We start from the raw sequence: 21,527 nt of genomic DNA on the forward strand, positions 1-21,527 counted from the left end.
TATTGGTTGACAGCCACCTGAACATGAGCCAGCAGTGTGCTCAGGTGGCCAAGAGGGCCAATGGCATCCTGGCCTGTATCAAGAATAGTGTGGCCAGCAGGACCAGGGAGGTGATAGTGCCCCTGTACTCGGCACTGGTGAGGCTGCACCTCGAGTACTGTGTTCAGTTTTGGGCCCCTCCCTACAAGAAGGACATCGAGGTGCTGGACCGTGTCCAGATGAGGGCAACGAAGTTGGTGAAGGGTCTGGAGCACAAGTCTTATGAGGAGCGGCTGAGGGAACTGGGGTTGTTTAGCCTGGAGAAGAGGAGGCTGAGGGGAGACCTTATTGCTCTCTATAACTACCTGAAAGGAGGTTGTAGCGATGTGGGGGTCAGCCTGTTCTCCCTAGTAACAAGTAATAGGACGAGAGGAAACGGCCTCAAGCTGCACCAGGGGAGGTTTAGGTTAGACATTAGGAAAAACTTTTTCACCGAGAGGGTGGTCAAGCATTGGAACAGGCTGCCCAGGGAAGTGGTTGAGTCTCCATCCCTGGAGGTATTTAAAGAACGGATAGATACAGTGCTTGAAGACATGGTATAGATGGACTTGGCAGTGCTAGGTTAATGGTTGGACTTGATGATCTTAAGGGTCTTTTCCAACCTTGACGATTCTATGATTCTATGATATATGCAACTACCCAACTAATCCATATTCAGATAGAATACCGTATGCATTGTTATTTATTTAAATACAAATGGATGTTATAGATGAAGATTTATTACTAAAATCTGCATAGCAAAATTTTGTAAAATAAATATTTAAGAATATGTTTCCTACTTGGTTAATTTAGGACTTCCTAAATCTTGTAGGAAAAACAGAATTCGGGACTAACGAACCCATTTCACCATTACACTGAAGCTAAACTGTACAAATGTCAGGAAAAATCTGAGTATGTCCTTATGTAGACAGCATTCAGGGCTCAAATTCGTTCTTTTGCCATCTGTCAAGGGATTTGTCATATCGCTTCTCAACTAGCAGGGACTCTACTGGGGACACCAGCAGCCATCACAGCTATTGTTTCTGCAGCAGTGGGAAGTAATGGGAATGCAGGAGGAAAACCCACCCGCTCTTCAGCCAGTTGGGGAGCTAAAGCCGACAGCTATCTTCAGTTCATACAAAAACAGTGCCTTAAGTTAGGATAAGCAGTCTGTTAAGTGAGTGCAAACTCACACATAATATGACTATTATTATTTAATTATATTTTAGGTCAATTTCTGTTAAATCAATTTCTGTTAAACTTAATTACATCCCTCTATGGCTTTAAACTGGGGCAGCTTCTATTAAGTTTACTTTCTCCTGGGGTTTTCACAGTAAAGACAAATGATAAAGGCCTGGCTACTAAATGAGGGCAGCTATTAAATAAGGACGGCTTGTATTAAAGCTGAAAGGTAAAGATGTGGCTACTGGTTGAGAAAACCCCTTAATAAGGAAAGTGCCTTGTATTTTAAAAAAAAGAGGGCAAAGGAAGAGAAAGAAGCAAACGAACTTTGTTCAGTAACTCTTATAAAATAGTCTTACAGGAAACTAACAGAATGTCCAAAGTTTCATGGCAACTTCCTCTGAAGTTTCTCTTAGAAACAAGTGAGTGGCAACTTGATACAGGCTCCTCATTAATGAAAGAGGAGAAAATTAATCACAACCCCTGGTTCTGGCAACTAAGAGGTAAAAACATATCTCAGAAGGACTTGCAATGTGATTTCAGGTAGTTCTTGATAAATAAAAATTCTGTCAGTATTATTCTAGAAGATAGGACTGAGAACAATATTTTGTAGTTCAGTTTAGAATTACATCACAATTCCAGAAAGAATACAGTTTAAACAAACTTGAAATTATAAACTTCTAGTGTGTATTTTGTTGGGTTTTCGGGAGGTTTTTTTGTGGGGGAGAGGGGGTTATACCACTCTGGAGTTCTTAAAATCAGACTCTGTTTTACTGTGGTTCTATTACTATTTGTGGAGAAACTTGGATTTTTACTAGCACTGACACTGCACTAATGCATATATGCTGATGAATACAGCTATAAGACAAATAACAAAAAATGCATTACTTCATGTATCATGTTGTGTTGTTTTGTGGTGTTCTAGAGATGTGAAACACTCAAAGCCAGCCTAATCTTAGTGCCCAAGTGTATTAGTGGCTCTGTCCACCAACATGTAAATTTCCGTAATGCTGATGCTGGAATAAAACCCAGCCATTTCATATATGCACTCCTTCAATTTCAGACAATTCCTGGTGTTTCTTACAATGAACAATTGCAATAATTTTATATACACAAAATGTTTATGAACAATGAGGTTATACTCTTCCACATTTGATGTGATGGCTGATGAAATTATGCGGAGAATCTCTCTTCCACCTTGTTCAGTATTCCTCATAAGAAACACAGTGGGCCACCTTGGGGCCAAAGTAGTTGGCAGCAACTTAGCCCAATGACAGGAAAAATCTGTTTGGCTGAGGGCCTACACCTGATCTTCACTAAACATCTGTTAGATTTCATAAGAAGAATGTTGAAGATAATATACATATCAGTTTTCAAGTAAACCCCAGTAAAGAGATTACTGCAGTGATTCTTGATTGCGCTTGAGAACTGATGAATTTTTAAAACTGAAATTATATGATCCATTTGACCAAATTTGCTCAAAAATCCATTTTTAACTTTTTTTAAATCTGAAAGACGGATTTTTTAACCTGAAAGACATATATTACTGTGAACTCTGGAAGACAGAACTCAAATTAGCAGAATATCAGTATATTAGTTGCCAGAGAAGAGCTCACCCATGGCAACTTCGACACATTTTGGTGTACCTGAAGTCATACTGCTCACCTATGGCAACTTCGACACATTTTGGTGTACCTGAAGTCATACTGCTCACCTTACTTGTTAAAGAAAAACAGCACAAAAGTATTTCTTGATTAAAATACCTACCCAATACATAGGCTTTATGTTTTTTAATGACCTGGAAGAAATACTAGGAAATTTGTTGAACATGTCAAAGTACTGAGAGACAAATATTTTTGTAGCCCTCCAAAGTTAGATGTACCCAGCAGAGATCTATTGTGGGTGTGGGGAAATAAAATACAAAGCTCCCATCAATCTGTGTTCAGTACAGCACGAATACCACCTGCTATCTTGTTTTGTTCACACACATCAAAGGTCAATCTAACTAACTGACACATTATGAGCCTTCTTCCAGGTTTAGGGAGGGAATAGAGAGGAGCGGTAGAAATATTAAGGACAGAGAAGCAGGTTGTGTCTCTGCACTTCATCCGGTTATATTCATTTTAGACCAAAAGTTATGGCTTCATTTACTTTCCAAGATTTGGTCTAGTCTTCCTGGATTCTACCTTTTCAAGAAGAGAACATATTTCAAGGATTTCAGCACAAGAAGGTGCGGTTGAAGAGATGACAAATTTTTTAAGACTGGTTTTGCTGAGTTATGATCTAACTTTCTGCCTAGAATACATTTAAACGAATAGTAATGAGAGCTTAGAGATAGGCGGCTATCAGCATGCTTAATTACATGTAACAGTGTAATGCACAAGGTATAATGCTATGACAAAGAGGCTGTAGCATCAGCCTTAATTGTGGAAAAAGAATATAAATTAATAAGCAGCATCCAAAATAGTTGGATAATTCTTTTTTTCATATATAACTTGCATATGCTGTTTTCTGTAACTGTCTTCTGGCTGAATTGTCTTTGCCATGTGATCTAGATGAGACTTCCAGAAATACTTTTTCACTAGACTCCCTTGTATTTCTACACTTCAGAAAGCAAAGATTTGCCTCAGTCTTTCTGAACAGAAAAAAAATTGATGCATTTTGTCCAACATCCCTTCACTTAAAATGAGAAAGTAATGATCATGGTCACCCAGTATTTTGCCTCTTTGTTTCTGCTGTTATCTGAAAAAATAGTCATGATTCAGGACATCAAATGTGCTAGAGGGAAATAATTGCCTCTATTTTAGAGAGCTTTCAACTTAAGTACAGGGAAAGACAGGGGACGGATAGGAGAAATAGGGTAGGAACACATAGCAACAACAGTTCTAGTCAGAAGTCTAATAGGTGAATGAATCTCTTCTGTAACTATGAAAAGAGACTGCTTCACGATGTCCACAACAGTATCTTTCATTAATATTCATAGTACGGCTCATGCATGTAACTTAGATTCAAATCTGCACTTTCATTCATTGTCAATAATCAATTTTCAAAACAAATTGTGAAAGAAAAATTCTTTTAGCTTGTGTATACTAGGGAAAAAATAATCTAGTTCAACAAACCATATTTAGGGCAGCTATGAGTTCTGAGCATAGGTGAAGAGCCAAATTCAGTTTTATTAAGCTGGTATAAACCCGAAGTACCTCTAATTAATTCAAAGAAATTATTCTGGATTCATAACAGTGTAAATGAGAACAGAATGTGGCACAACATGCATAGGCTTAGGATAAAGAGAATGTTGACTGATAGATATATATATATATATTTGATAGTGGAAGGGATCCTACACTCAAATAAATAGTTTAATTACTGCCATAAACTTTTTACAAATGAAAGAACAGGAAATGAATGCTTTACCACATGGAATTTTTATCTTTACCTGACAATCTCGTTATTCACAGAAATGGCTTCCAGGTATTTCTTCAGTGCATAATAATTATGGATATATTTCCGAACATAATAGCCTCGCCATCTTTTCTGAATCTAGAGGAAATAAATATTTGCTTAGTATATTTCAAATCAAAAGTTTGTATGCATATCAAATATCTGTTGTATTTCCCAAATAATATTGTTTCCTTAAAAGTGCTATCAAGTAGAAGCATCAATACGTTTCAATGAAGAAAATGAGGGTAGGATGTAGCATATTGTAGTTAAATGGTGATATGAATTTACCATTAAATGCCAATGTAAAAAAATTTTTTTTTAAAAGTTTTAAACCACTCTTTATATTGGGGTGTGGCAATGAAAAGAAGTGACTGCTACTGCCAGTGGCATCGCTCTCTGTAAGAATGGTAAAAAACAGACAATAGAAGTGGTGTCTTTTCTCAGGTACAACATGCATTCCCTACTGAGTCACCACCTCACCAATATCTTCTGCTACACTCTCACCTTTGTGCTCTGAATATGATCTAAACTGAATAGAAGTCTTCCCAGTAACTCAGTGAATCAGGCTTTCTGGAAACATCATTTACAAACTGCAGTTCTTTCATCTCCAATGTAAGATGATGCATGTCTATTTTTTGCACATTAATTATACTCTTCTCACTAAATACTATTCCTCCTGCATAACAGGCAAAGCTTAAACTGGAAAAGGAAACCTATTTATCTGTAGCTAGTCCTAAAGTTGTATTAAGAATTGAAATTAGGTAGTATCCTCCACCAGAAAGGATTCATATTTTGGCGCATTTTAAAAAGCATCAGTTAAAAAAAAAAAAGGGAAAAAAAAAAAGGCTTAGTCTAGCCTGACTTTCCCCAAGAATTTATTTCAACAAAAGAGTTTAAACCTTCTCTGATACTTAAAAACTCTAATCATGATGTTTCTGAAATGATTACAGGTTTACTGGCTATCTGTTTTGTGGGAAGGGAAAGTAAATATTAGGTAAAAAATTATCAGTACTGCCATTTGGTTCGTTGCATTTATCCCTATGCCATGACATGTACAGGCAGAAGACGTAACTCGCTCTATTCAGTCATGCGGAGGGCTGCTCTCACTCCTCATTTTCCTTCCCATAAGAGGTCAGTGTATTCTAGATCAACACATCTGAAAAATAGTTTAATGATCTTTTCCTCTGTTCTCAGTGTCTAGTTCCTCTCTCTTTACATTCTTCCATCCTTGAACTTATTTATCTTCCTGCAAAGTGTTCTTTACTTCCTTCCTTGCATTTTGTCTCCTTTTTTTCTCAATACATTTCTAAATTAATCTCCCAATTTCTATTTTCTAGTCTGCATTACCTTCACTCCTGCTCCAACTTCCATCTCTTTGACCTTTACAGCTTTGAAATCTTAAGAGACATAACAGCTGAAAGGCAGAATCTACATTAAAGAAGCAAAAAAATCTAGGTCTTACATCCAGAATCGACTTCAAGGTGAGAAGCTACTCACCTTCACTAAGTGCATTGAAGAGAAGAATGCTGTGATTTGCCAAGAGCTCTCCTTTTCCAGTGGGCCTCTGGCTACTAGACTTTTCAAGAACTTACTTAAACTCTTCAGTGTATCTACAGGGAGTGTTTTTCTTTTTTTCCTTTACACCAACCCTTCTCTTTACAGAACCAGGGTATGACTTGGTAGTGGAGTGCAATCCCTGTGTTTGTGGTGGTTTTTTTTTTTTCTCACCCTATCTCTTACTCCAACACAGCATGTAAAAAAAGGAAAAAATAGTGTCATGTTTTGTTGTGTTTGATTCAGGAAGAAGGCAAGGAAAAAAAATCTGCCTGTTGCCCACACTATCAATCAGCCTTTGCACTCAGTGACTTCAGAGTCTGTATCATCAAGTCTTGGGAGTGCTTTCAGTAACAGGAAAATTTCTCTCTTCTCCTTCCAGTTCCATTGCAGTTCAATTCTGGACCACTGTGATAACTGACAAAATTTATTGCGATTTCCCATCTCCTGCCATTTCCTGAGCTGAAAACAGTAACACACTGGAGTCATCTATAAGCAGACTAAGGCAGCATTGCATATTTTCATACTTTGTCTTTGGTACCGCTTTGCAATCACAAAAGCCAAAACACTATTCTTTAAAGTAAAAACTAGCATTCAGTCTCAACCAGTGGCACCTTGTGGTACAGTTGTAATTATATTTAGCAAGAGAATAAGTATCACAGGGAAGCTTTCAGTAAGTCTTTGAGTGATGTTTCACCAAGAAAATAAAATGATGCACTAAAGCTATTAGGAATAAGAGGATATTCATTTTTATTGTTAGTACACTCTTCTATTTCCCCTTTGTGCATCACCACGTATTTTCCTCTCTTCCCAAGTAAGACTCAGAACTAATTTTAAAAGTTGGTATTTTCTTTTACCTATGTGGTGTTGTTTGTTTGGGGTTTTTTGAATAAAAAGGGTTTGGACCTCGAGACACTATTATAATACGAATAAATAATAGTTATGTGAACAGCTGAACATGGGAACAAGAAAGGTTAAGCACTAGACATGCTTCTTTGCACTAGATGATAATAAATTTCATACTCTTTGCAACTCCACCTTCTCATACACAAGCTTATTGGGTTAAAAAGGGATAGAGAAAGAGCAAAGAATGAGTATGTCTTCAGAGATCTGGGATGAAACAAAATCCTTTGCATGTGAATAAGGATCTTAGCTTTGTTTTTCTGTTTGGCTTCAAAATTTCTCAACAAGAGAAAACTTGGCTCCCATATAGCTGTGTGCTCATTAATGCAGGATTATGGTCCCTTTGAAACTCCTTCTGACAGTGTTCACCTCACAGCTATAAATGCAGAACTGGATATTTGTGGGTTAAAGGATCAAAACTCAAACTGAAAGACAAAAGACTCAAATTGTATAAAGCTATAATTATCTCCAGTGGGCTCAGTGTACCAATTAAATGCTGCATTCTACCTTTATTTACACCACTTTCTGTTCAGAATGACCTCACTGATTTCAACTGAATGAAACATAAGTAAGAAAAACTCTATTATGTCTCAAATTATTTTATGCTACATTTCTGTTTCCCTAATACTGTATGTCAGAGATCACAAAACTGACAACTAATCTCTTTGGAAGAGAACAATTTACACAAAGCTTCTGCTGATGTTCATATTTTCAGTGTGAAAGTTCTCAATATTTGCTTCTATAAGGAAGTATAATGTGTTACGACTATATTTCTTTTTAATTCCAAGGTGAATGTTCAAAAAATTCTTGAAAAAAAAAGAGACAAGTGTGTATGCCCTTCAAAGTAATTAGCAAGTTTCAACAGTGATTGGTACAAAACAATTATTGTCATTGATCAGCACTGAACAGATAATTTTAAACAAAGTCATTGTGTGCTCAGCAGATTACAGCTTGTTAACGGGCAAGTTCTAAATGACCTCTTAAGCTAGTCAAATCAATGATGCATATTCCTCATTAAGTAACATCAAAATGTAAGTGGTCTTATAAATAATGTTTATTTTAAGCACTAAAACAAATGGCAAAACCTTGATATATCAAAAGCCATCTGCTCATGGAAATATTTTTTTTCCATAGGATTACTTTTGTTGCTGAAAATTTATAGCAACCTTAAATCTTTTAAGAGAGAGAATCATATTCTGACCTACTAATCAAAACTGAAATTGATTAAAACAAGTTCTCTGATTTAATTTAAAAAGGTGAAACTGATAGTTCTGGTTACAACTAGATGCAGTCCAGGGAGACAGAGTGTAGACTGACTTCAAAACTATGAGCATGTGTATGCCTTCAATGATACTTCAATTGCCAAAACTGAAAGTGCCTTTCTAATCAGTGACTATAAACTGAAATAAATATTTTAATAATACTATGAGGCAAAACAAAGTGGTTAAACAGAAAAACAGACACAGTTATTGTTACATTTTCACAACACTGAAGTATATAAATCATGAACCAAGCTCACAATGTATGAATATGAGGCACTGTTTGCTTAGGAAGCCTAAAGTCTGGCCACACACCTGCTGTGCAGAAACCCAACAGGCCTTGTTCTCTATTGTCCTGGGCCTTGGTTAGTTCTTCAAAAAACAGATGACAGCAAAAAAAAAAAATATAAAAAAAAAATTGGTGTTTCAGAATGGTAGCATTTGAAATCTGCTCTGTAGATATGGCTGCATGAGATTTAGACAAAGGAGAATGGGATTCTGACATTTGCAAATAAATAAAGATCTGTTCTATTGTTTTCTACTGATTCAAATTTCCATTAAAGAAAAGGACATGACTGAAAAAATAGCACTGTGAAGATTTATATCACCTAATGATTCAACATTATATTTCCATTACAAATGAATGGCAACACATTCAATTTCTTTTAAAAATGAAAGACCAAATGCAAAACTGCATTTGACTAGAATACATAATTACCCCTGAAATTTGGTCTTCAAATGCCTTCTAAAAGTACACAGCCAACTTTTAAGAACTGGCTTGCATCTTGTGTTTTCTCACTTATTTCAGCTGCATGAGTATACAGCATTTATCCACTGTGGAATACTTTCAAACTAGCTAACTAAGGAAAAAAAAAAAAAAAAAAAAGAAGTGCATTTCTGAGCGATTAGATTGCTGTTAAATACCTTCAGCTCCGTAACATGCATCAAATGCAAGATTCTATTTTGTGCCTTTCCAAGAACCACCACCAAGTCAAAAACCTGATGGGAACACATCTCTTGAGTCTGAGTTATTTTGGAGCCAGAAAGGCCACAAAATTAAAAGGCATTTTGGGAATCTTCCTACTTTACAGGAGTTTCCTTGGGTTAATCTCCATCCCCACCACATTCCTACATTTGGTAGAATTCAAAAGGTAAGATGCCTTGCCTAAAAAGATATAGGCCTCTAAAGTAAAGCAGTTTTATTCCTCAAAATAAAATAATTAAGTAAGATAAAAAGATTTAATCCCAAGAATTATCTCATGTCCTTCCCATGTTTGTTTTACATATTTGTTTAAGTGCAGTTCCAAAGTTCAGGAGAAATGCTAATTTCTAGTTAAATATATTTTGCAGTTTTCCCCATAACAAACTTCATCTGCTGTATATTTATTAAAGTTCAAGGACTGTTTATACTCTTCTTCATCTAGCAAAACTCACTCATAGTATCATCAACGAGATGAGTGCAGTTCCACCTCTACATTTAAGCAACGAAATTGTCCTGTGCTCTCTCAGTAACTCTTTTGAGATCCAATACATCAAATACCATGTACTAACAAAAAAAAAAAAAGCACAGCCACATCCTCGAACATAAAAGTCCTATAGTTTTTCAGAACTGTAAGTATATGTCTACATTTGTAAGAATACTTGCAGATAGAATGTTTGGGGTTTTTATCAGTATCGTATATGGTAAGGTACAATGAACATTTAAATAGGGCAAGACACATGCAGATGCCTTAAATTCAGCTACGGTTTTCAAATACAACCCCGACTACTGAGTGTAACTTTAATTTTTAACTATGTACTATTTCCCGCTGTTGCCATCAGCATATCAATCAAGTGTATATTATTCTGGTTTGCTCATTTTATCAAAAGCAAATTCGGAGCACAATTGACTTTTCATTTGTTTAACAAGTGAAGAAATATTTACCCTGACAGCCATTTCATTGTAGAAATTCATCTTCATAATAAAATATGCTGTCTGTGAATCAAGGAAAAAAAAGATGGCATATATTTCAGTTACACAAAGACAGTGCTCCTATTTTTACATATAAAAGATAAGAATCTTTATACATAATACATAATAAGAGTTCTAGGCTTAGAGAGAATAAAATCAAACTTTGTATTGAAGAGATAGGCTTCCTAATACATAATGCAGGCTTAACCAGAAAAATCTATGGTAGTCAAACTAGGAGCTAATGGAGATATATGATCATAAAATGCTCTCCGCTGAGTTTGATAATCAATGGTGCTCTACTGAGAGTAGAATAACAAAGCAGAAATATTCACAAGTGCTGGTGACACGTAGTATTGTATGATTTATTCACTGGGGTTCTTTTAGCCAAAACTCACAGAAACATAAAAGGAATTCATATTTCAAGACGTCTGGTTTAATGAAAAATTCAAAGAAATGCTGTCTTCAGTCGAAATCGTTCAAGGATACGGATGCAGTGATGGAGCAAAATTGTGCCTTCCAACCATCTGTACTAAATGTTATGTACTTAGCTGCCTCCCGAGTAATCCTTGGGAATTTTGTTTCATTTAATATTCATTTTAACATCATAAAATCATAACTACAATGATACCATGTTACAGTGAATCCCCTGATATAGAAAACATTTCCTGAAGTCCTGGTTTCCTTCCAATAAAGTAGAATTCCTCTCATAGTGAACGAATCCCCTATTATACTAAGCAATCACTTGGCAGCATAGGTTATTTTAATGGATACATCACTTTAAACTAAGCTTTCACATCTGTTCCGCCCTCTAATTACAAATGCAAAATGAACATAATTCACAATTGTATCATAAAAAGTAAAATATAAGTACTTTGAATGCAAGAGTATGTCCTTTATTTAGCACAACATGCAGCTTTTATGTGTTTCTCATGTTTTAGACACAAATCAAAGGCAAAAGTGCTTTCCCCTGATATAGTGATTTTCTCCCCCATGGCAAACAGGAATTCTCTATAAAAGGGTTTCACTGTAATTAGTGTTATTTGAATTGCCTAGTCTGATCCAAAGCAAATTGTCTGTGGAGAGCAGCAGGACTGGATTATTTATCAACAGTCTGGGCAATTAAGAAACAGTTGGCTGCAATATGTTATTTACAAATGAACACAATGATGCTACTTCATTTTAAATTCTCTTTCTTCATTACATTAAGCAAGGCATAATTCCTGCCGTTTAATTAAGGTGCATTTTAAATGCTCACTTTAATATCATGCCAATCTACTAATAATGGAAACAGTATAAAAGATATTTCTTATATGAAAGAAAAATGCAGGACTGCTAAATTTCAAAAAAGTTTCACGTATATGTGTAGATGTATACACACACACACACATGTATACATATACATATTTGAGGGAAACTCTGTCCCAAAGGTATGAATTAGGATAAACAGTGAACTCTATCTCCCCTTTTGTCTCCATAAATGTTTTCTGAATTATACTAACTGTAGATAGCTAATATTGGAATGAAATAATGGTTGCCAGGTCTAAGTATATTCCTAAACTGTTTGATTAAATTGATACAACTTTGTTTTGCAGCTTATCTCTTCTTTCTTTGGAAGGGAGTGTAAGAGCTACTGCACCACCAAATAGATAAAGTACATTTTTTAAGGAAATTCCTAAGCTTAAAAATGATCATCAGGTCAGGTCAATGATTAAATTAAGCAATCTCACACCTTTCTGTTTATTCTTCTCATACTTGAAGGCTGTGAGCACTTAGGTCTGAATCCATCCTATTTCACTGAAGAACCTAAATTGGAGACCTAACATCATTATGCTCTTTATATCATCAATACTGAACGACAGTGGGACCACTTTCTCTCTGAGCTTGGCAAAATATTGAAGAGCTCTGCAATCGCATCTCTGTCTACTATTTACAGAGACAGTCAATGGCAACTAGGGTCCTAACTCGCATACCTCACTTAGGTGTGACAAATCCAGGCCTTACCTACCACTACTTAATAAGGTCATACACAAATAAAAGGAAATTACACATTCCTGCTTTTATTCAATGTTGTTCTAAATCACAAGTCAGCCAAATGCAGAATTGCTCATATAATTGTCTTACAACCTTATCCTTGCACCAAAAGCCGAAGCCTGTATCACCATCTAGGTTCTTTTGCAAATGGATTTGCCCTCTGTTTTCTAATCCTGATTAGAATAATATGTACTAGTTCTGCTATTACAAGTGATGGAGAAAGTGTTCATCCCTATTCACAAAAGCATAGCCATAATTCAGTGCTTCAACCCCAGTGTATATTTATGTGCTTTCCTAGTAAACAAAAGATTCTTTCCTGAACTGGGGCCTTCTTGTCCAGAAGACTCCTTTCTTATGCTTAAGTAGACTTTCCTGCATTTCAGCTTGTGCCCATTGCATTGCTGCTCATCCTTTCACTGGGTGCCAATTCCAAGGTGACACTGTAAGTTTGACTCTTTGGGAAGAATTTTCTTGCCATCTCACCGACATGAACCACCTCCACTTCTGAACGATGAATTTTTTGTATCTGTCTCTGATGTTAATATACCAGTCTCCCTACTAGTTTACTTTAAATCTATGATTCCAAAATATATTTGAAGCCTTTTTTGTATAAACTCTTGTACTACTTTCTCCTTTTCTGTTTAAAAACATGTTTGGGAATCACCTGCAAACGTGATCTGATCCTGATTGGTGTTTTCTTTTTCTTTAAACAGTTAATACAAAGTGACAAATTCAAAGGAGAACCAGAAATTTGATTGACAGCAGATTGAGAGAAGGAACCAATACATGGTCTAAGTTGGGAACAGGCTTTTTTTTTGTTGTTGTTGTTATAGAGCAAATAGGCATTTGCCTAATTCCTATTAGACCGGGATTATATAAAACTGGTTACTGAGTTGAAGCTAAACTATTTAGGGTAGTGTCAAACTACATCACATGAAATATTCACTTTTTTCAATTGCATCTCTTTCCAAAGTGAGCTGAAAATATGGCCATCATGCATGCTGACTTCATATAACAATGAAATTTTACAATTCCATTTGTCCTTAACAAGTGATTTCTTGGCTTCAAGAAATATTGTAAAAAGAAACATTAATGTACAGTTTGATTCATGTTCTGCTGTTTGTCTGGTTTTAAAATTCATACTTTCCTGCAAGTCATGCAAGACTTTCAGAGTCCAGTACAACCAGCGTAACTAAGTTATTAAGAAAACCATAGGAGCACCGCTCTTAATTTTAGCTTGAGATTAACATTAGGAAACAAAGCTTTATACCAAAGCATCTATATTTGGAATATAGAACAGCATGTAACTTTAGTCATGTAAATACCATCAATATCTTTTTTTAACTTAATGTATCAAAGGAAGAGGCACTAGAAGAGTAACAAATGAAATAGTAGTAGTGATGCACATATGGACAGCCAATCTGATGAGCCTCAGCCTTTGTTATTTTCCGCATCAGTACCACTCACATTTCACAATTTTGAATATAATCATTAAAATGATTTATTGTCAAGTAATCATGGGTATTTTGTGCATATGCTTTGCCTTGTTTGCTGGCAGCAGATACCAATCCAATCATTGTCAGCGGACAAATTTTAAAGTGACCAATTTTTTTTGTATTTAAGGAACTATCATGTCAAATGTATCATTGTGTTTCATAATGAAGAGTAATTACAACAGTTATTAACAAGAGTTCAATGCAAACATTAACTGATCCTTTAAATTAAAAGTTGCGGTAAACTGCTGAGAAGATTTTTAAAATATTCCAAATTCAGCCATTGATCAAGTAAAGATAGTATAACAATGAATATAGGGAATGAACATGAACTTTATATTTAAGTCCACCCCAAAACATACAATACTGAATATAGCAGTCTAAAGGGAGAAAGAGGTGCCTTTTTACCTGCTACTTCCATGGCTTTCAGGCTGGCTTTCAATCAGGCTATTTAGTCCTCTCCAATCAAAGAGATGGCAAGCGCAAAATGAAGCATTTGAGGGAAAAAGATGGCTTTCTATGCTGATTGCTCTACAATTTGTAAGCTTGCTGATGAGATTCTGTTTCTCCTAGAGCCCTGGCTAATATTGGATAAGTACTGGTATCCTGAATTCATGGTCTGATTTAGAATGTGTGTATTAAATGTGGGCTTGCACAATTTTTTGTCCTACGTTATTCCACAGGCTTCAGACTTGGCAAGGGATTGTCATTTATGCTGCTTGAAGAACAACATATGAACCAGGCTTTATTGGTTAAAGTCTTTTTTTAATTATTTTTATTTTCAGAAATATATTTCAAGAATGGAAAGCTGAGGGGAGTTTATGATGCTAACTATGTCACCTTGGTTATTACAGGAAATTTGGGCTAATTTTAAAGACTTTATCTGAAAATGTAACTGTCAGTATTTTTTAAGAAGAGAGGGCAAAAGAAAAAAGAAGTAATAAGGAGAGGAGGTAAAAGACCTCCAATTTCATAGATGCATGGAACAATTGAGGTTGGCACGGACCTCTGGAGCTCCAAACCATTGCTCAAAGCAGGGTCAATAAAAGCAAGTTGTGCAGAGCCTCATTCAGTTCGGTTTTGACTGCCTCCAAGGATGGAGACTCCACAAGCACAGCTTGCACTCTCTGGGCAACCCATTCTAGTATTTGATCACCCCCACAGTAAAAAAAGTTCTTTCTTATCTTTGAGTGGAATTTCCTGTATTTCAGTTTGTGCCCACTGCCTCTCATCCTGTCACTGGGCACCAATTCCAAATGCCGTTGCAGGCTGGCCCTCTGGGAAGAATTATCTTGCCATCTCACCTACAGGGAACCGCTCAGAACAGTGCAATGGACAGTAGGCATGGTGGTGATGTGTTCATTTTGTATCTTATCTGGGCACCACTGTTTTTACAACCTTATATATAAAAATAAGTCTCTGAAGAGACATCATTCTGTTAAAAATAGGAAACTGATTACTATCAATGAAGAAATTAGCATTTGAACATGGAGTGGCCAAAAGATGGCTCCTTGCAGCTATCTTCCCTGTATTTAAAAATCAGTGTTTTAGAAGGTAGACTGAAAGCCATAGCCTGAAAGGATGACTCATAATTTATTAGTTAAGCCAGGAAAGTTGGAAGAGATAAAATCTTTAATTAGATTACTGATAGACTTTGGGGAAAAATAGACAAGCTTTCAGGCACACAAGTCCTGTTACTTGAAAATATAGTTTAGTAGGAGGTATGGACTTTAGCCTGTAATATATGAGTTACTATGGTTCGGTTTTTTTGCTTTTGCTTGACTTGTCTGTTTTGACTGAAACACAACAATTTAACAAAATTATTCAAGAATAAACGACTAACAAGTTTAAAACTATTGTAAAGTATTAACATAAATTGATAAATTAATGAAGTAAACTACATATTAAAGACTTGATTGTTTTATGTTAAAGGCAAATTAGTTTCTTCTTAATCTCCTAAACCTGTTAACAGAGGTTTTAGCTTGTGTGCTATCATACACTTTTGCTATCTTCAAGTCCATCAAGGGAATTAGATTGACTGTGATCAGCTGTGTGCCTTAAGGCAAAACCTCAAATACTTCAAGGTTCATTAAGTAAGAAATTTAAACCACTAAAACATAGAACAGCAATGCGTAGATACATTGGCTTATTTTATTTTCAGAATTAAAAGTTCTGCAAGCAAAAAAAGCATCTTGAAAAGCTCCAATCCTGCAATTAGCATCATGCAGGCAGGCTTCTGCATGAGCAGATCTCATTGCTGATCTGGGGACTAATACTCCAGAGCTGCAAACACTTAAACACTGACTTAACTTGACCATTATGAGTAGGCTTACTGAAATTAATGGTGCTTTTCATGATAGTAAAGTTAAGTACGTGTCTGTGTGTATAAAGGATCAAGTTTCAGCTTTTTCGTTTCAAGATGAGTGAATTAATTACTTCAGATGTATTCTATAAATAACCAAACAGAATTTTTAAAATTCGTTTTCTACCTCCACCATTCTTCTGAAGTATCTTCTGCTTTGATAACCTCTCCACCACTTCTGTATAAAAATCACCATTTTGTTCAGATATCTAAAATGAAATATATTAACAAACTAATGATTATTTGAGACATTACAATATAACTTTATTTTTTCCTAATATTAAAAATAATGTATAGCATATTATCCATACTTATTCCAAACAGATGGCCACTGCAAACATACTTTATACATATATATGTATGCATATATACGTATGCACACACATACACACTTATAAACCAATATATACCTATATTTATAGATACACATATACTTTGCTTTTGGAAAAAAAGGGGTACTGTGAACTTATCTATATACTATTTCAGTTATCATTACAAAAGTTTAATGAAATAGCCTTTCAAATGTAATTTGCATGACAGATGATTGTATTTTCATGAATGGTTTTAACCAACATATATGACTAGTTCAGAATTTTTTCAGTCACATGCAGCATTTTCACAGCTTTGCAGTTTTTAAGTATTTGACAAAACCCACAGATATCTGGAATTTTTAGGCTAGTTTTTCGGTTTTATAAAATTACACCTAGCTTAATTGTTAGTAAATCTTTACTCTGTCTTTACTATATATACATTATTATTCTACTAAAAATTCCTTAACTGATGTCTCACATTAATTTTGCAGAAAATACTGTAATCATTACTTTGGGACGGCCTAGAAAAAGCTATATAGGGGAGCATTCATGTCACCTAACTATGGACATCAAATTTAGAAGCCTTGCAGTACAGCTAGCGTCACTCAGTGAAGGCAGTCTTTTCCAGCAAGTAATTCAAAGGATCTAAATGAGAGGGTAATTCAGAACACTGACAACTGGCTATATTGAGCTTGTGCTCCTAAGTCAGACACCACATCCATCTTTGGAAAGAGGACACTGAGCAGGATCATTCCGTATACAGTTGCAGAGAAAATCCTCTTCTACACTTAGCTGATTTAGTTCTTCTTACACACTTATTACAATTACATTGTTCTTATATTGGTCATTACTAAATACAAACATGCATTTGGAAGAGCATTTTCCTACAGAATAGATTGGCAAAGATGCTTGGGTTTTCACTTTCTTCTGCAGCATGCTGTTGTTACTCATGTGCTGGAAACAGAGGGGCACTAACAAATCCTCAGTCTGTAGGGGCTTTTGACATTGATGACATAGCTGATATTCCTTGGAGGGCTGAAATACCACGTTTTCCTACTGAACACTTGCATGTGATGGCTGCGTCTTGTGACAACACACTTGAACCAGCAATGGAAGACAGATTACCAGTTTTTAACAAGTGCACACAATGGCTGTAGCCTATCTTTTTATAAGGAAAATATTGGCCATTAAGTGATTAATGTTATTTAACCTAATAATTCTTTAGGCTTGATACAGTATGTCTGGATGATAGAAAATGATTTGCTACAGGCAAGAGGTCAACCTAGAAGATGTAACAATCCCTATCCCTCAGAGCCTTAATTTTTATGCAGATACAGAAATTCAAGCATATGAGTTTGACCAACTTGGCTTATGATCATAAAAAAAGGAGGAGGGTCTCCTGGGAGAAGGGACCAACCATAGTGTTTCCAAAAAAAATGTATCAATGTTGGTATGTCATTTTACAGAACAAAGTAATTGTACATGATCTCTGTTTTATAAATGAAGAAAATTATGTAAAGAAAGATTTTTTTAAATCTTGACCTGGTCAAATCCAGCAGTAGAATTTAATTTTCTACAATAAGAGTTCAGTTACCATATACTCACTAGCCAATTTTTCTGTAACATCCACAACAACAAAGATAAGAAAAGTCTGCAAACAGCATATCTGAGGGACATCTTTTTTTTCTCCAGTCATGCCAAGATTTCTTAAACAATACTGTGTAACTGTTCTGAAGATGGATTATTTCCATGCTACTTATTAGCATCCTGCCATTTTAATTTTATGCAGTTCTGAAAATAAAAGATTACTATTTCTTACAGTGGCATGGCATATATTTAATTCTATTTAAAAGCAGAATAATGGTTATTTTTTTTCCAAATGCTCCCATTTTATTAAAATCAAGTAATACCATGAGAAATTTTGGGGAAAAAAATCAAGATTGAAATACAGATTAAAATAGGCTTAATATACTACCTCAGATAGGCTCGGACTCTGCATCCTCTAAACCAGCTCTGGAGTTTGACAGCAGCTTTGTACTCTATTTTTCTGTCTTCATCTACAGATCTGAAAATATAAAAAGCAGTAATACTTGTCAGCATGGTAATTTAGTAGCAAAGCAGAAAGTGTCTTCTAAATATATCTTAACTGTTGCAGTTAATGATCTTTTTTACCAGGTTTTTCACTTTTTAATTCTACATAATTCAGTCATAGTGAAGAACAATATAATCTAGTTGCATATGATGAAGATAACAAAGATAAAGCGTATCGCAACTTGTAGGTGATGTAAGGTTTGGGAGAGTGTGCTTCTTATTCCCATACAATACTGAATATCTATGTCAACATGTCAGGACTTCTTCCATTGTAGGTGAAATATATGGATAATGCTTTAATGATAATTAGGCCAGAATTATAACAAAAATCTGTAGCTGTGTATAAAATTGTATATCTGCATGAATATTAAATACATTAACTGTGGTCAATGTTATCATGATAAATATCAATTGAATTAATAAGCATATATTAAGGGTGAGATCTGGTTCAAATACATTGTTTTATGACTGATACAAAATATTTTATTTGTTTATTACCTGAACAGTGATAGCATCAATAACGGTGACAGATACACTCTTTGTCTGTAGATTTTTTAATAAATACGAACTGATCTTACAGGGTGAAATTAGAGGATTTAGACTTTTTAGCTAATTTCTTAGGAAGGAATTTAAAGAGGAGAAATACGAAAAAGCAGAAGAGGTGACTGAAGGGAAGTGAGATACAAATGTAAGTTAAAACTATTATGAGTTAGAACAATGAAATCACAGGAAAGAAACTAGATGTGGAAATTTCCAAATTTTAGAAGGCCTGGAATGTCAGGATCCGAAGTCTTACTGTTGCTTAAAAGGAAGTCAGGAATTGGAAACGAATGGTGTTAGCAATCTGGATAGATTCGAAAGGGATGACCATGGGAATCTTTTACATCTTTAGCAGTCAATGCAACAGCTTATTGAGCCTTGACAAAACTTTGCACAATGGGAATTTGAAGACATGGATTTTGGAGATAATGTAGAAATTAAACTGGCAGCATATTGGCATGTGCTGCAGAGAGGCAAGGAGGGAACAAAAGGAAACAAAAGAATTAGAAAATATGCTAGGGTTGCAGCACTGATTAATATAGATGCTAGAGGAACTAATGAAAAAGGGAGGATACAGTGAAAGATGAAGAATTTGTTTTTAAGTTACATGAGAAGAAATGTTATCTAGAAAGAGATACTGGTAAGGCAGCTGAAGATGCAAGACAGATGTAGGTGGAGAATTGATGACTTCAAGGAGATTTTCAAGAGCTATTAGCTGTCAAAGCTTTGTGTCAGATGACATAGTACAAGGAAAAGGCATGTGCACAAGTAGGAAAGAAGCACAAGTAAAAGAACCTCATCAGAAAGTCAGAAAATAATTCCAAGAGATAGTCCTTGCTTGCCTTCTTTCTGTGACTGTCTATTAGGAGAATAGTGTTTGTGTCAAAACAAAAAGTCATGTAAGGAAAACCATGAATCTAAAAGAGATTAAAGAAATATATGAATCTGGAAGAGACTTTTCGAAGAATTCAGGAAGAAATCATTACTATGATGAGTTTCAACGCTGAGGGGTAGAACCCAGCTATGAGATCACTTCTGGCTTTTATTTACTTTTCTGTTTGTTTCAAAATGTCCATAACTGTCAAGTCTTTGAACTTAAAATTATGTTTTCATGGATTTTTTGCTATCCCATTTTTATTAGGAATATATTTACCAAATAGTTAAATTTGTTACACCTGCCACAAAAGAATGATTAGGTTACTACCGGTTACTTTTCTTAACTAGTTGATATTAGCTAGCTCTCCTAACAAAGTGTTGTGTCAATATTAATTGCCTCGGTAAACACCAACAAGATTAAATTTTATCTGATAAATTAGGATTATCCTTATTATATTTCTTGAAAAATGAAACACAGATTTGCTACCAGAGATCAAGAAGCATTAGCTCCATTCATTTTATGTCATCTGGTGCAGCATGTGTTCTCAAATCACATTAAGTGGGCATGCATTTTAATCGTCATCTGACATGCATTAGACCTGTCCAGTACCTGGAAACTGTGGAAAACAGACTTTTTTATCTAAGACCACAAAATAAGTCGACATCGAAGTTGGCATTTATGCTAGAGAGTTTCCTTGTTCCTTTCTTGTGCAGCTTCCTAGACTTCATAGGAAGCAGACACCTCCAGAATACTTTTACCTAGAGGTAAATGATTTTGATTAAAAGGGTATGAGCGATTTGGCCCTGGACAGGCAGCCACGATTACAGCCTGGAAATGAAGGGGATGTGGGACTGGTCGTGACAGAGGCGACAGCTCCAAAACCAGTCCTACCCACTTGGCAACAGCAATAATCTGCTTCTAGAAGAGCAGCAGCCTTCTCCTCTATTACTCCTTGTTAGGTTTTTTAGTTGGCATTCTGTCTTGCCTGGCTGAGTCAGTTTAGAAGTCTTTGTAAAGTTTATTGAAGCAGACTAACAACAGACTTGTTTTTCTTACAGTATAGTTCCACAAACACTTTCAACTGGCTTTGCCAGCAGAAGAAGTGGTTTGGGGTATAAGTTGCTTGTGTCTGCCCTTCTGATCAGAGTGCACAGTTGTCACACTGTTTGAATTAAGCTTTTAGAGTCACAGATACTTCTCAAAGACTTTACTGAATGTTAACAAGTCATACTCAAGGTCAGCATCTGACATACAGATGTTACACCAAATAAAATTAGGTTCTGGAATGAGTAAGTGATAAAATTGTTTAACACTTAAAATAAGAGAATGCACTAACAGATCCTGTATATTCTAATGCTTATCCTGACAGGGTATTTCTCAAGGTGCAGGCTTATGGCTTTTTTGCATTGTGCCATCATTGGGCAAGTCCTTCCCTAGAAAGGTGCTTTCCCTAAAAAGACACAGTCAGTTTAGAAGACCTCATACCTCTGACATAAACAGAGTTCTGCATAAAG

The 21,527-nt window shown here is 35.5% G+C and overlaps 1 protein-coding gene across 1 annotated transcript in view; it reads right to left on the bottom strand.

The window, feature by feature from the left end:
* The window catches only part of SPATA17 (spermatogenesis associated 17), a 93,160-nt gene that overhangs the window by 67,954 nt on the left and 3,679 nt on the right, over window positions 1-21,527 (bottom strand). The window contains exons 2-5 of the mRNA XM_087776136.1: window positions 18,481-18,570; window positions 16,322-16,403; window positions 10,282-10,332; window positions 4,637-4,740 (exon numbers count right to left, since the gene is read on the bottom strand). Coding sequence (XP_087632262.1) covers window positions 4,637-4,740; window positions 10,282-10,332; window positions 16,322-16,403; window positions 18,481-18,570 — 327 coding nt within the window. The remainder of the gene's footprint in view (window positions 1-4,636; window positions 4,741-10,281; window positions 10,333-16,321; window positions 16,404-18,480; window positions 18,571-21,527) is intronic.

Source organism: Nipponia nippon, unplaced genomic scaffold (genome assembly GCF_047370975.1).
Source record: "Nipponia nippon isolate SJK-2023a ecotype South Korea unplaced genomic scaffold, ASM4737097v1 scaffold_4, whole genome shotgun sequence".
Taxonomy (NCBI): Eukaryota; Metazoa; Chordata; class Aves; order Pelecaniformes; family Threskiornithidae; genus Nipponia; species Nipponia nippon.